At 39.0% G+C, this 15,158-nt stretch overlaps 1 protein-coding gene across 1 annotated transcript; it reads left to right on the top strand.

The window, feature by feature from the left end:
• The first annotated feature begins 13,143 nt into the window (after positions 1 to 13,143).
• Positions 13,144 to 14,391, top strand: LOC110442280. The gene has a single exon (XM_021485799.1). The coding sequence runs from the start codon at positions 13,144 to 13,146 to the stop codon at positions 14,389 to 14,391; it is 1,248 nt and encodes a 415-aa protein (XP_021341474.1).
• Positions 14,392 to 15,158: the final 767 nt, after the last annotated feature.

The following is a 15,158-nucleotide window of genomic DNA, read 5'->3' as shown; positions in this document are numbered from 1 at the left end:
TTAAAGACTTTGGTATGTCTCGGCCAGGGGACAGAACCCAAAGCCTTCCTCACAGGGGCGAACGCTCAACAAATGGCCAAAAGTGAGGCATTGTCAAGGGAGACATTAGGAAGAAGAAAGTTATTTAGAAAGGAGAGAAGAGATAAGGTCCCAAATTTAGTCGCCTCTTACGATCATGCAATTGGGGGCAGCAGGTACAATTATTACGCCCTACCTGCAGGGACCCTACTATATCTGAATGGCCAAGTATATTTACACTCAATTTTGTATAAACGGTTGGTGTGGCCCCCTTAGGGACATAATGTTTGGTTTATTTTTGTTTAAAATCCACAGCTAATGTCTGTTAGGTACGTGCCTCCATGTGTGTATTGTATGCGAGTCTGCATGTGTGTAAGCAGGAGAGTGTATGTTGTTGTCATAGCGGGGTTCTGATGCCAAATTTATAGTGCTATCTTACTGAAACACAATACCGAAGACACCAAGCACTGCATTCCACCCTTGCATATTATACTGACAACGGGTGAACCAGTTGTTGCCATTCCCCTAAATTCTGAACGTTAAACAGGGAATAACTACCATTTTTTAAGGACTTTGGTATGTCCCGGCCCGGGGACAGAACACATTGCCTTCCTCATCTGGTCGAACGCTAAATATTCAGGCCAAAATGAGGTGTTGCCAAGCAAGGCACTCGGAAATAAAAGGTAGTTAGAAGTAGAAAGAAGACAAAGATCCCAAATATTGCATTGGGTGTAGCAGATTTATTTTGACCGCTTTTGTGTCGTCCCCAATTCTGCAGGGGGTTACGCTTAAGTCGCCTCCTACGATACACTTTATAGTGCTATATATGTCAACCCAATATATTGGGACCCAATAGGGGAAATAGAGGTAAACCTTTAAAAATCATCTTCTACCACAGGGATAAAGGGACTACATTCCAATTTGGTCTGGAGCATCATTGGGCCAATAGCACTCAATTTTGTATATTTTGGTTTGGTTTAGTATTGTTTAACGTCTGTGTGCAAGATACATGCTTGTAGTGTATGTGTGTGTGTTTTGTGAGGCTGCAATATGATCGTCTTTGTCTCCTTGTGATAGCGCGGAACTGATGCCGACTTTGAACACTTCCTGACATAGTCCCTCAGTTGCTTAGCCAGATCTACAATAGTTGTTCTGTTCACATAGGTAACATGTTACTCAATTCAGTGTGATATTTCCATCTCCGGGGCAACATCTCCTGCCTGTCGGAACAATGATTCATTTCCCCGAGAATATCGAAAATCTGATTTCCTAAGGAACAACTACTAGCTGCTACATACTGGAAGAGATACGGAAGGCGGACCTGCTGTTTGATCTATCCCGACTTGTTTTTCTGGAGGTATATATTCTCCGTCATTGTTCCCGTTCTGCCTCCTTGGAAGTCTACTTGATTTGCCGCAGTACTTGTGTCGACATGTATTGCCAATAACGCTTTGATTGTTGACGACCAGTATTATAATATTTGTGCACGTCTATATTCAGCTTGGCGTTCATTTGGCTTTTTCCGCCAACTGCACAAAACACAGCTGAGTTTTTTGGCTCCGTTCCACGCATCTCAAAAAATAATCACAGTGCTTCATTAAATGGAATCAAATTCATCTTCTTATTAGGCGCATACTATTTCCGTGTGTTGGGATGATCACGCCCACAAAGTAAAGAGAACTTCATGTATACGTGGTGCCTTGCTTTCTCATTCATTTTTTCATTATCTAGTTTACATAGAGTTTATCATTCAATAATATATCTTTCAAACAAACATTACCAAGCCATTATATTCTAACAGTTTAAAAATAATTTCGTTTGAATTACATGTTAGATTTGAAAGTTAAATTGCTAATATACATGAATTATTTATCATGTACATCATTATTGGCTTTTGAACAAAATGCTCTCGCTCATAATAGAACATCGTACATGTATGCATAATTGTTATGAACCATCATTCAAATGTGTAATATATAGTTTCAACTTTAATAATGATAATGAAGAAAACAGAATATGGTTTTGATTAAAAACAAGAGGCCCAGAGGGCCTGTATCGCTCACCTGGATATCAAAGTAAACATGGCAACATATTCTCCAAATTAGATCCAAAGGAATGCGCCAGACCACAAAGAAACAATCCTTGTATCATATCTGTATTATGATTTGTCATGCCCAGCAATTTTATGTATGGTTATGGGGTGGGGATCTCAACTGTTTCCACGGTGTGACCCAGAATCTAGGTCCCTAGGGTCGTGGCCAGACCCCAGGATCAATTATAATATCGTGACTGCATTTGTATCTCTATGCCCAACGTTTGTATATAAAGTTTTGGGGTTGGAATCTAACCCTTAAGTTATGACCCATGGGTTAAATCTGCAAGGGAGTGGCATACCCTGGGTATGTAGCTATAGGTAAAGGGGAAACAAACACTATTTTATTTATAGCCTTCTAATTATATATACATAAATAAAACTATTGTTTATACATAATAAGCATGTTATTCAAAATGCTGATAATCCATCTAGATATTTACATTATGATTAAATTTGAACTAAATTAATATAACTTCCATTTTTCAGATATGTTAAATGCAGGAACGGGACCCAATCAGGTGGTTAAGTTTCTTTCTGGTTGCAACAATCCTCCTGCGGATGCCTCTACACCGCGCAAAAAACAGAAGGAACTTGCCCCAGTAGTTGTAAGTGCCACTCGTTCTGACCGGGTGAAAATTGAAAAGGACGAGTGGAATTTACAACCACACTCGTCCCGGTGCCGAGTCAATATTACTGAAACAAACACTAGATCTGTCGCCTAAATACTGTGATGAATAATCAATGGAACACTTTTTACCAAGTAACTTTCGTCACAGCATCGGAAGTAAACAACGTAAAACATGTCGTTTTCATGCTTGTCATAAAGATCACCTGAGCGCTTGAATCAAAGCGTCCTGAACGATGTACTGCGGGGCCCAACTGCAGCAATCGCAGCAGGGAACTAGACTACATAATGTTCCGTAACTAATCGAAACGAAAGATGGAAGTGAAACTTCACCCCTTTTTCACAAAAGGTACAGTGTTGAAACGATATATTTGATGAATGGAAATCAAACATATGTTGCTAGTTATGATGTGTAGTAATTGTATTTACGATAAATTAACTCGGGAATGAATGCAGTAACAAATAATTTACGTTGACACTTCGGCAAGGGTTCAGAAAAATCACTGACGGTGCCGATACGTTAGGATTTATAATGAATATATGCCCACTAACAGTAATACTTATGTGTGGGACATTACATTATGTCATATTCGTATATATAATTAATGGTCAATAAAGTTGCCACGATATAATTCGTGACATGGCCACACTTCCGAGCTCTTGGTCTGTTTGGAACTGATAAGGTTGGTCGGATGGTGCAGTGGATAGCGCACTTGTCTTTCACCAAAGCGGTCTGGGTTCGATTCCCCGATTGGACGTATGGGTATGGGGTCACCTGCCCGACGACCACGTGGGTTTTCTCCGGGTACTCCGGTTTTCTCCCACAACAAGACCCCCGCGTGCTAACATCAGGGCTAACAAGAGTGATTAATATAAGTTGAAATAACTTGTTTCATAATTGTTGTAAAATAAATAAAGTTTATATTAACTGACCAGATTCATAATATGTTGGTTTTTTTTAAACCACTGTTCAATGAGGCGGAAGTGGCGGCAATGACTGAGCAGTGGCTTGAATTGAAGGTGAGGCTACACAGACAGAAGGAGGTAAGCCCATTTGCTACCTATACCTCCCTACTGGCTGCTAGACCAGAAAGATTGAAAGCAATCCTCCTCCTGATAGAGATACTGTTTGACATGTCGCCAAGCACTGCAAAGTGTGAGCGCAGTTTTTCTTCCATGAAGAGGATTGAGACTGGCTTCAGAAGCTCTCTGAATCAGGAAAGTTTGGTTGGCCTCATGCGAGTTGCCAATATGGAAACATCTCTCAACCACTTTGACCCCGTCCCAGCAATTTCCAACTGGTTGGGCAATGCCAAGTTCAGACGTGTTGTCACTGAGCAGCCCACCATCAGACCTGGTATAAAACCTCAGCTACCAGCTGCTGAAAATCCAGATGGCCCTCAGGGTTTTGAACCACTGGAGGAACCAGCTCTCCCCCAGGCTCCCCCATGTTTGCTGGAAGCATATGAGTCAGATAATGATCATGACACCGACAGTTTGTCATCAGACTCTGACTAGACAATTGTAGATTATAATTAAACAAATGTAGACAAAACGAAATATATTGCATTGTTCTTTATTCAAATACAGCACACTGTAACTGAAAAGAGAAAGATAAAATGTAAGTCAATGTATTCATAAATGTTCCATAGTCGGTAATAAAAACAATCATGGACATTGAACAACATCATCTTAACAGGTCAACAGATCAATTTTAATTTTTCATAATCTCAGGTGTACTGTAAAATTTCTGGAGTGCCGAGTGGATTTTTCATGACACTAGGCACAGTACCTAGTGGTTTAAAAAGTTTAGCCTGAGCCCTGGTCTTGACTTTTTAGAAATGAAATAACAAATGTATTCTCTATTGTTATATTCAATACGCCTTACAGATACAAACATTTACCAAATGGAAAGACACTATCTGGAGATATGTTGAAAAAGGAATTAGAAAAGCCGACACAAATATACATAGAAAGAACAGACAGGCTTCTAAACCTTTGGTCAACACAAGCAAACGAGTTAACAAGATAATCATTGGAATGTTTCAACTTAGGAATTGTATAACAAGGTGAAAAAAAAATTCTGTGCGACATTGACAAACTGGACATAGTTCAAGTTCAGTATTACACATATTGATACGAGTTTTTCACCAGTAAAAATAGCATTGTGAGCAACATTGTATCCATGTTTGCAATGTCTCTCTGTGGCAAACGACAATGACTGACCACCGAAAATTCTTTAAGGTCCAGCATTTATCATTTCAACCCTTCATTGGTTACTAGTTAGATATGAGAACCTTTCTTTGATAGCAAATTAGTCCAACCTACTGCTCTACGTTATCTAGGCTTGTTACGGAGCGTGGTCTCAAAAGAGCATCACCGGGATATAAAAATGTTAATCCAGATCAAATAAGAATTTAGAAGACTCTATTTCTTTCTCTTGATTTTCTCTCCTCTGCATTCCGATGATCGGTATGTCAAGGCATATCTTATACTTTCTTCGTGCGTCGAAAAGAGTCCATGGATACTGGGTCGACGATGCGCAGTGATCATATTTTATTTCAGAATTTTATTTCCTTTTTGTATATGGAATCAGCAAAATGTCAAATACAGTTTAGTTGGGTTTTTTTTTAAATACAAAAAATGGTTGTAGAATCACAATATTTTACGTTTAATATTTTATTGGCTCAATCAAAGAGGAATGTAAAACCCACTGCATTGACGTAAATGCGTATTTGTAAAAGAAATTTCCAATATCTATCTTCCAGCTACGACTGTGGCTCAAACATGTCTTTCAAAATGGCGAGATTCGTCAACTTCGATTTTGACACGATTTGTATCCGCCTGGGTTTCATCAGCCAATCAGCATCGAGCAATGATGTCACTTTTGAAGTCCGCCAAAGTGTAAACAATCACTGTATTCTCTCCTGGAATTTCGCGGAATAATGATGTTTCCGACAGTTACAAATGTACAAAACAATAACACGTCCCTTATGGAAGCTACCAAGGATCTAGGCATAACAAATATCTTCATCTGCCGTAAGTAAAGTTACCTCAAATACCCAAAACATTGGCAATGGTAATTATTGCACTACTATGAAAAGATGTGTCTGGGAAAACTAACTTATCAGCTACATAACTAATCACAATCAAGAATGATTACATACTATGTATAGTGAAGCTGATTGTACTTCACCATCTAAGGGAAGCAACTCGAGCTAAGGATAAGTTACTAATTCCAATATTTCAGACTAGATTTCTCCCGAAATACCGTCAATAGTGTTTATATAGCGGTAATGATTATCACATTATATTGTAAATAATACTATCCATTCTTTAATATTAAATGAACTAAGTATTTGTATTCAAGTGTTTGTCAACTTCTTTCAACTTCCAAGATACTGGACAGGATCGAACCTGAATTTATGTAGCCCGCTCTGTTTCCCTATTTCTTCCATAAAGTGTTTGTTCACCACATCATATTTTTCAGAAATACGGCGACGAGGTGGAAAACGTTACCTTGGCGTCGTCGGCAGGATCAGTGAACAGTTACATGTTCTTTCTGAAGAATCAAATGCTATGAAAAATCATATTCACCATATTGAAGGTAGAATAGAATAGATAACCAAAGACCTCCTATCATAGTGTATGAAGTTAGATCTGGTATGAGAAGTCAAGTGAACCACAGCTTCCCTTTTCATAGTTCAAATAGAAATGAAAACCACACATCATCAAGGCTCACAAACAGACAAGAACACCCACATGACCACAGAATTATGGGTAAATCTTACACAAAACTAAAACCACAAACCCGTCCTTAAATGACCTTAGCTGTTAATAGGACGTTAAACAAAATCAAACAAAAAAAAACCAACACAAACATATGATGGGAATGAAGAGTTTAAAGAGTATCTCCTCCAATTTTAAATCATTGCAGATATCAATAATTGGGACTACAGGGAGAAATCTCTGTATTTAGCAGGTTGTCTAAGTGGAACTGCTAGAGCCATTCTTACAGAGTTAAGCCTTCTTGAAAGAAACGATTTTGATTCTCTGGTGAACATTTTAAACATCAGATATGGGTCTGTTGAACGCTCTGAAATGTTTCCGGCAAGACTCCAAACTCGAACAAGAGGTAAAGATGAAAATCTGTCAGAATTAGCACAATCCATTCGTAAGTTAACTAGACAAGCTTACCACACTGCAGATTCTTCACTAACCAATATTTTGGCACTAGATCATTTCATTGATTCTATCCCAGATTCAGAAATTAGACTGAAACAAGGGAACTAAGACCTAATATCAATGAAGCAGAAACCCATGCTGTAAGACATGAAGCAAAGGGTAAAATCTGTTCATGGTAATCAAAGGTCAGTCTGCCAAGCACGAACTCCGGCTCCACAATTCACTGAAATTGATGGAGAACAAATCAATGTTGGTTCATTAACAAAAAGTATTCATCATCTTGAAAGAACCACAAAGCAACTATTAATACCTTGGGGCAAAATAATTGATTTCAACAAAACCCAAATAGACAGAGAAATATCTGGAATGGAAATGGTAACCATGTAAACCAAAACCAATTCCAAAGTCTGTCAAAGGGAGATAATCAATGACAGGGTAAACCCCAGAGGCCACATTATCAAAACAAACAAGGTGGTCAGAATCAAAATTTCAGAAACCAACCTTCTAGTCAGTCTCAAGGACATCAATTCCAGAGACAAGGGAGACAACTTCAAAATGATTCCCAATCACAAAGACAAATGGGATCAGATCCAACATACTCAAGCAATAATCAGTCCACTGATCAAAATGGTCAGGGAAACTTTTAAAGGCTGCGTTCGAGGGTCAGAAGTCAGTGTCATCCCAGGAAAGACACAAAAAGATCACAATAGGCAGTATAAGTAATGGTAAAGATAGGTTGTTTAAAGTTGAGTCTGTTCCTGTTAAAATTGGAACATGTAGATTACCTTTACGTGTAGACACTGGTGCATCAGTCACCATTCTAAGTGAAGAGTATCTTGAAAAGCTAGAACCTGATAAAAATATAGCAGTACAACCAATATCATTGAACATGATAACTGCAACAGGGGAAAAGAAAACAATTCTTGGAAAATGTTGTTTAGATATTGATCTTAGTGGTCAAATATTGAGACATGAGTTTCTCATTGCTGACATAAAACTGAATGGAATATTAGATCTGGATTTTATGAACTATCACTCAGTAGATATTCTCTTGAAGAAAAACTGTTTATCAGTTAAGGAAAGGAATGTTCAATGTTTGCGATTTCAAAATGAAATTGAACCTGCGTGTAGTGGAGTTGCTATAGATGATATTGTTACCTCCAAACTATTATTTTGGGGAAGATTATTGATCCAATATTTAGAGATAATATGGCAATTGTGGAACCAATACCCGCTATGGTTTTGAAAGACCAGGTCTTGGTGGCAAAAGCTGTTGTAGACTCTAGTTTTGGGACAGTGCCATTGAGAATCCTAAATATGAACGAGGAAAACTGTAAATTATACAAAAACTATGTTGTGGCTACACAAGATGTGATCAGCCAAGTTACTGAAATACCCCCCAGTTGAAGCATTTGTGAATGAAATTGATGAAGGGAAAGACAACCCTAATGTTATTGAACTACCTGAACACCTTACCCAATTATTTCAAGAGTCTGCTAAAAATCTCAAATCAGCTGAGAAGGAAGCATTGAAGCATCTCTTATATGCATTTAGAGATTCATTTTCCAATTCATCAGATGACATTGGTCTAACTATTTGGTTGAACACAAAATCAACACAGGGACACATCCTCCCATCAAGCAACAGCCTAGACGAATACCTATATCTCAAGTAGAACAAGTTGAAAAGGAAATCGAGTCTATGATTGAGAAAAATGTGATAGAAGAGTCTGAAAGTAGCTGGAGTTCACCTATTGTCTTGGTTAAAAAGAAGGACAATACTATACGCGTTTTATATAGACTATAGAAAACTCAATGAAGTTACTGTCAAAGATATTCACCCTATACCCAGAATAAATGTAACTTTAGATGCCCTAAGCGGTTCTACATGGTTTTCAACCTTAGACCTAAAGTGGGTATTGGCAGGTTAAAATGAAACCTGAAGATAGAGCAAAAACAATATTTAGTTTTCCTGGGCTAGAACTTTGGCAATTCATTACAATGCCTTTTGGTTTATGTATTGCCCCAGCTACTTTTGAAAGACTAATGGAAAAAGTGCTTTCAAAACTTTCCTGGAAAATATGTATGGTTCACCTGGATGACATTATCGTCTTCTCAAAAGCCTTTTCTGATCACTTGGAAAATCTCAGGCACATCTTCACAAGGCATCGTGATGCGTTTGTTTGTTTGTTTGTTTGATTTTGTTTAACGTCCTATTAACAGCTAAGGTCATTTAAGGACGGGCTCCCCTGTGTGCAAGATGCATGCGTGTAGTGTATGTGTGTGTATTTTGGGAGGCTGCGATATATTCGTGTTTGTCTCCTTGTGATAGCGCGGAAATGATGCCGACTTTATAGTGCTACCTCACTGAAACATACTGCCGAAGACACCCAGCAGGACGCCCCACCCTGTCACATTATACTGACAACGGGTGAACCAGTCTTCCCACTCCTAATTTGCTGAACGTTAAGCAGGAGTAGAAACTACCATTTTTAAAGACTTTGGTATGTCTCGGCCAGGGGACAGAACCCAAAGCCTTCCTCACAGGGGCGAACGCTCAACAAATGGCCAAAAGTGAGGCATTGTCAAGGGAGACATTAGGAAGAAGAAAGTTATTTAGAAGGGAGAGAAGAGATAAGGTCCCAAATTTAGTCGCCTCTTACGATCATGCAATTGGGGGCAGCAGGTACAATTATTACGCCCTACCTGCAGGGCAGCTTCGTGATGCGAACCTGAAAAAGAAATGTACATTATTGCAAAAGCAAGTCAGTTTCTTAGGTCACACAGTGAGTGAAGAAGGAATATGTACCGATCCTGCTAAGATAGAAGCAGTTCAAAGTTGGCCTATACCCTCAAATGTAAAAAAAGTAAGAAGCTTCCTTGGATTGTGCTCATATTATAGAAAATTTACTGACATTGCTAAACCTTTCACAAACTAACAGAAAAGAGTTCCAAGTATCTTTGGACTACTGATTGTAAGGATGGATTTGACAAGTTGAAGAGAGCTTTAACTTGTTGTCCTGTGTTATCTTTTCCATTGAAAGATCAAGGAATCTTCATTCTAGACACTGATGCCTCCAACATAGGTATGGGCGCCGTCTTATCACAAGTATAAAATGGTGTAGAAAAATCCATATGTTACTATAGCAAAGTCTTCAGTGCTGCTGAAAGACGTTACTGTGTTACACACAGAGAACTTCTGGCAATAGTCAGTTCTATTAAAAATTTCAATCACTATTTATATGGACAATTTGTCAAAGTTAGAACGGATCATGGAGCTTTAACTTGGCTCTTTGCCTGTCGATCTCATATATGGACGTGTAAAACCTGTGAGTAAAACAATAATTAGCATCAGAATATGCTTACAAACTCGAATAATCCATTGAAGTTATACACTACTTCGCGTGAAACAATCTAAACCTTTAAGCCTCAAATATGCTTAAAGAATACAGTAAAAAGAAACACAAACACCTGTATGAGCCAAATGACGCTGTATGGTTATATAATCCCCAATTTAAATGCTTGGGAAGAAAATCGATTTGTCCATGGAAAGGACCATATCTCATAACACAACGAATTAATGATATGTTATACAGAATTAAGAAAAGTAAAATGAAAGTGGATCACCATGACTTACTCAAACCATACAGGGGAGATAACAAACCCAACTGGATATAGAGTGAAATACTATCCTGGACATCTGATCATGTATATGTAACTATTCCCACACACATTACCACTTTGAAATACAACTTACCTTGGGTTCTTATTATTCCAGGTACAGAGATATCTCTGTGGAATTTGCGAGAATTTTAAAAGTCGTCAACACAGTCATGTGAAACGTCACATGACTAGCCAGAACTCTAGTTTTGCTTTTATGTGTCATAAATGCAAAAGACTGATGGCACGACCAGACACCAAGCATGGTTGTGGGGCCCCCATCACCACAGTGAAGAGGCCCAATATGCAATTCGGCCCAGTGGAGCAGAGGGAATGTATAGAATTCCAATCATCCAGGAATGAAAAGGTTAAAGTAGTTATGAGGGACCTTCCACCAACAACGGAGACTGCTCTGAAGAAAGTATCAACAGCCACCAAGCGGAAAATGACTCTATTGACCGACATACCGGGAAAAAGAAAGGCCATATCATCCATTACAAATTCTCCAGTCCAAGCACAAACAACCCAGACCGTGACGGTGTTCGATCCCCCTGTGTTGGTTCATGTTAAGAAAAGTCCCAGTAGCAGAATACCCATCAGAAGGATATCCTTGAAAAGTCCTGAGCTGGCTCTGGCCTTATCTTCTTCATCTTCGTCCAATACCATCAACAATTATGAGCAGCTATCTAAATATTCCCACTCCCATTTCATCTCTGCCAACAGAGAGTATGGATCAGGCTCCTCGGGAGAGCATCAGAGACCTAGAAGATGTATTATTAGTGTCCCCATCTACTACTGGCCGGCTGGAAGATACCAGATCCATTCCACTGGTGGGAGAGTATATTCCTACAGACCCCTCAGATGCTCTACCAAACTTGTACCAACCTACAAATAAGAACATTATTAAACTACAAAGTCTGAGAGGGTGTCTACAAAGTCCGAGAGAGAGTCAGGACAGTAGGTGTATTTTAAATGTTGGTGGACGTAGGTTTGAGACCAGCAGATCCACTTTAAAGGTTGATTCGTCGTCCATCCTTTCACTTTTAGTTTCACAAATCTCGCCCATGAGGCCCTACCAAGAAATCAGGTTGACGCTTATTTTGTCGACAGGAGTGAACAAATGTTCCACTACATTTGCGCTTTTTGAGAAATGGACCCGTTATAACCAGGAAAGACCTGCCCTGCATCATTCCACATCTTCTTTTAGTTGTTTGACCTGAAGGAAATGAAAATCATTGTTAAACAGAAAATAAAATCACTGATGCTGAACTTCAGTGATGACCTGTAAAATATGTCAACAAAATCAAAGTCACTCATCATACTACTGTGCTAAAAAAACTGTGACAATGCCACATGTAGAACTTGAGAGTTTATTAATACGTTATTTTATCATCATTCTCTTATCTATATAATAATATTCATACTGAACTCTTGATAAGAAACTGAAATCATTATTAAATATGTGTCGAGTGAATACCAGAATTATCTAAGTTCATTATGTTGATTAAGTTATATGTTATCAATTATATTTCAAATTGACAATCAGTATCATCTTTTGTAAATTAGTTTATCATTTAACACTTGATTCTTACATTTTGTATCATATAAATCCATTCAGCAAGTTTGTTTGTCTAAAAATAAATATAACATATATATGAATTTCACATAAACATGTATTTTGTTCATTATCATATTAATATATAGAGAATAATACATGCCTTTTTCCATATCACACCCAGCATCAACCCGAGACTGCAATATCAGCCCAAGGGCTGATATTGGTTTAGGGTTGATACCGGGTGTGATATGGAAAAAGGCATGCTTTATTTTGTTTATTACCCACTTACTAATAAAAGCTACTATCTTCTGATATAAACTATTCTATTAAAATATTGAAAAACGAAAAATTTCCAATTGGGGTGTGATACGGGTTTTGCGGGCTGATACAGGTTTTGGGTTGTGATACGGCGGGGAGCTGATATGGGCAAGAGCAATTGTGTCGCATGACATATACAAAAATCCCGTACTTATTAGTAAGTATGTAATAAATATCATTAGTACATTGTACTATCATAGCGATTCATAGCAATTCTCTCGTAACTGTTAATGCATATATACAAAGGCTAGATAGATAATATAACTACCTGACTAACTTGTTAGGTGGAAAAACATGCACTGTACAAAAAGTCAATTTATCATGCCGCCATTACTTGAATGAATGTGGATGATTTTTTTTTATCTGCGGGCAGAAAGTACAGTGAGAAAGCGAGAGTAATAGGAAATATTCATTATGTAAATACATATCATTTCACACGTTTAATATGTAGAAGCCCTTCTGAAGGAATATTGGTCGTCTAGAGTCGAGGCAATCGAAAAGGAAATCAAGGTTTTAACAGATCACCTCAAGGCACACGCTGAACCTACTGAAATGGATCATATCAGTCATTTACTATCATCGACTGCTTTGGCCATTCGTAAGGAATATTCCGATCGCAAACCTCCATCCAAACCGTAATTTTTACTTTAGCCTATTATCGACTCACTTTAGCTACACTTCAATCATGGACTTATCCGCACCAACAGCCATGAAACGTAAATTTATCAAAAGAAGGAAATACCGGAAGCTCTCTAAACACTATCTTTCTAGTGAAAATGCCGTAGTGAACCTTTCTTCTATACCACTCACTCCGGACGAACTCTCATTTTTTTCTAAAGGTCCGTCTTTCTGTCCCACACCAAAGCCACCTAACCCTATAGCTACCCGCACGGATACCTTATTATTCTTCAGACGCCTCAGACTCAAAATCTTCTTCCATGGCCGCGATACTTTACCACATAACCCTTTCCGACCCACTTTTGGCTGGACAACCCGGCCAGGTTTGGATGCAAACTTGGATTCATTTATAAATGTAACCAACTACATGATTAAAACCTCTAATCCACCTGAACCTACCAGAGTAAACGTGAACAAGATGGAACGTCTTGCATTGAAAAACCGCCAACAACGTGATGATCTTGTTATCAAACCTGCATACAAGGGAGGCGCTATCGTGTTTATGAACAAAACCGATTACATCAATGAAGCGTTACGCCAACTCAACAATCCTGAACACTACTTACTCTTACCAGCCAACAGAACCAATCAGATTATATCTGAAATCAATCAGTTCATCCAGAACCACAGAAGCAAACTGCCTCCTGACATAGCCAAATACAATGTTATTAAACAGGCCAGGACACCATTGTTCTATCTTCTACCCGAAATACATAAACCCGGCAATCCAGGCCGACCCATTGTCTCCGCCTCTGGAGGACCTACCGAAAAATTATCAGCCACGGTAGATCACTTCCTCAAACCCTTAGCACAAAATGTGGATTCTAACCTCCAAGACACTGGCCACTTCCTTAGGAAAATTAACAATTTAGGACGGATCCCACAGTCCAGCATACTTGTAACAGCTGATGTATCTGCTCTCCACACGTCAATACCTCACCATGACAGTATCTTAGCAGCCAAAAAAGCTCAAGATTCTAGAGTAGACAAATCTACTCCGACTAGGATACTATTGAGGTTCCTAAATTTCATACTTACCTGTAACTGTTTCGAATTCAACAACCAGCACTACCTTCAGATTCAAGGTACCAGTATTGGGATCATTTGCGCTCCGAACTATGCTATCTTATTTATGGATCATTTAGAAACGGCCTTTCTGCAATCCCAATCCCTCTCCCCTCTCGTGTGGTCGCGTTACATTGATGATATTTTCTTTATCTGGACCCACGGTAGCGAGTCACTAGACTCCTTTTAGGGTAGCCTCAACGACTTTCAGCACACTATCAAGTTCACCCACGAGGTCAGCAAATCAAATCACAGATCCATTTTCTAGATACCACTGTTTACAAACTGGAGGATGGCACTCTCCAAACATCGTTGTATACCAAACCCACTGATGCACACTTGTACCTACACTACGATTCATGTCATCCAAAACACCAAATCCAGAGTATACCATTCAGCCAAGCTCTCAGAATCCGTCGTATTTGCAGTACCCTGTCTGAATATGACAAACATTGTAGTGACCTACGCGGCTTTTTCAGAGCCCGTGGGTATCCTAATCACCTATCATCTCAAGTCATCAACAAAGCACGAGACATCCCTAGAATGCAGTTACTGAGCCAGGACAAGGCCGCTTGTCTTCCGAAAATCCCCTTCATCATCAAATACAACACGGCCAACCCTCCGCTCAAGAGAATTATAGATCGGCATATAGGTCTTTTAACTCAACCACTTTTGGACAATCATTTGTCGCTCCACCGAATCACCATAGCTCACCGCAGAGCCCCTTGTCTCAAAGACTTACTTGTCCGAGCGGCCGTCAAACGATCTACTAGCAAACCTGGTTGCCGCTCTTGCGGTAAACAATGCCAGACCTACCCACAGATTTTGGACACACTAACTTTTAACAGTAGCGTTACCAAAGAATCTTTTAATATCCATCAGAGTCTCAACTGCGAATCTACCAGTGTTATTTATCTACTCCAATGCCAAAAATGCAACGTACAATACATTGGACAA

The sequence above is a fragment of the Mizuhopecten yessoensis genome, unplaced genomic scaffold (genome assembly GCF_002113885.1).
Source record: "Mizuhopecten yessoensis strain PY_sf001 unplaced genomic scaffold, ASM211388v2 scaffold716243, whole genome shotgun sequence".
NCBI lineage: Eukaryota > Metazoa > Mollusca > Bivalvia > Pectinida > Pectinidae > Mizuhopecten > Mizuhopecten yessoensis.
The sequence above is the reverse complement of the archived record's forward strand: the minus strand, read 5'-3'. Positions and strand labels throughout refer to the sequence as shown.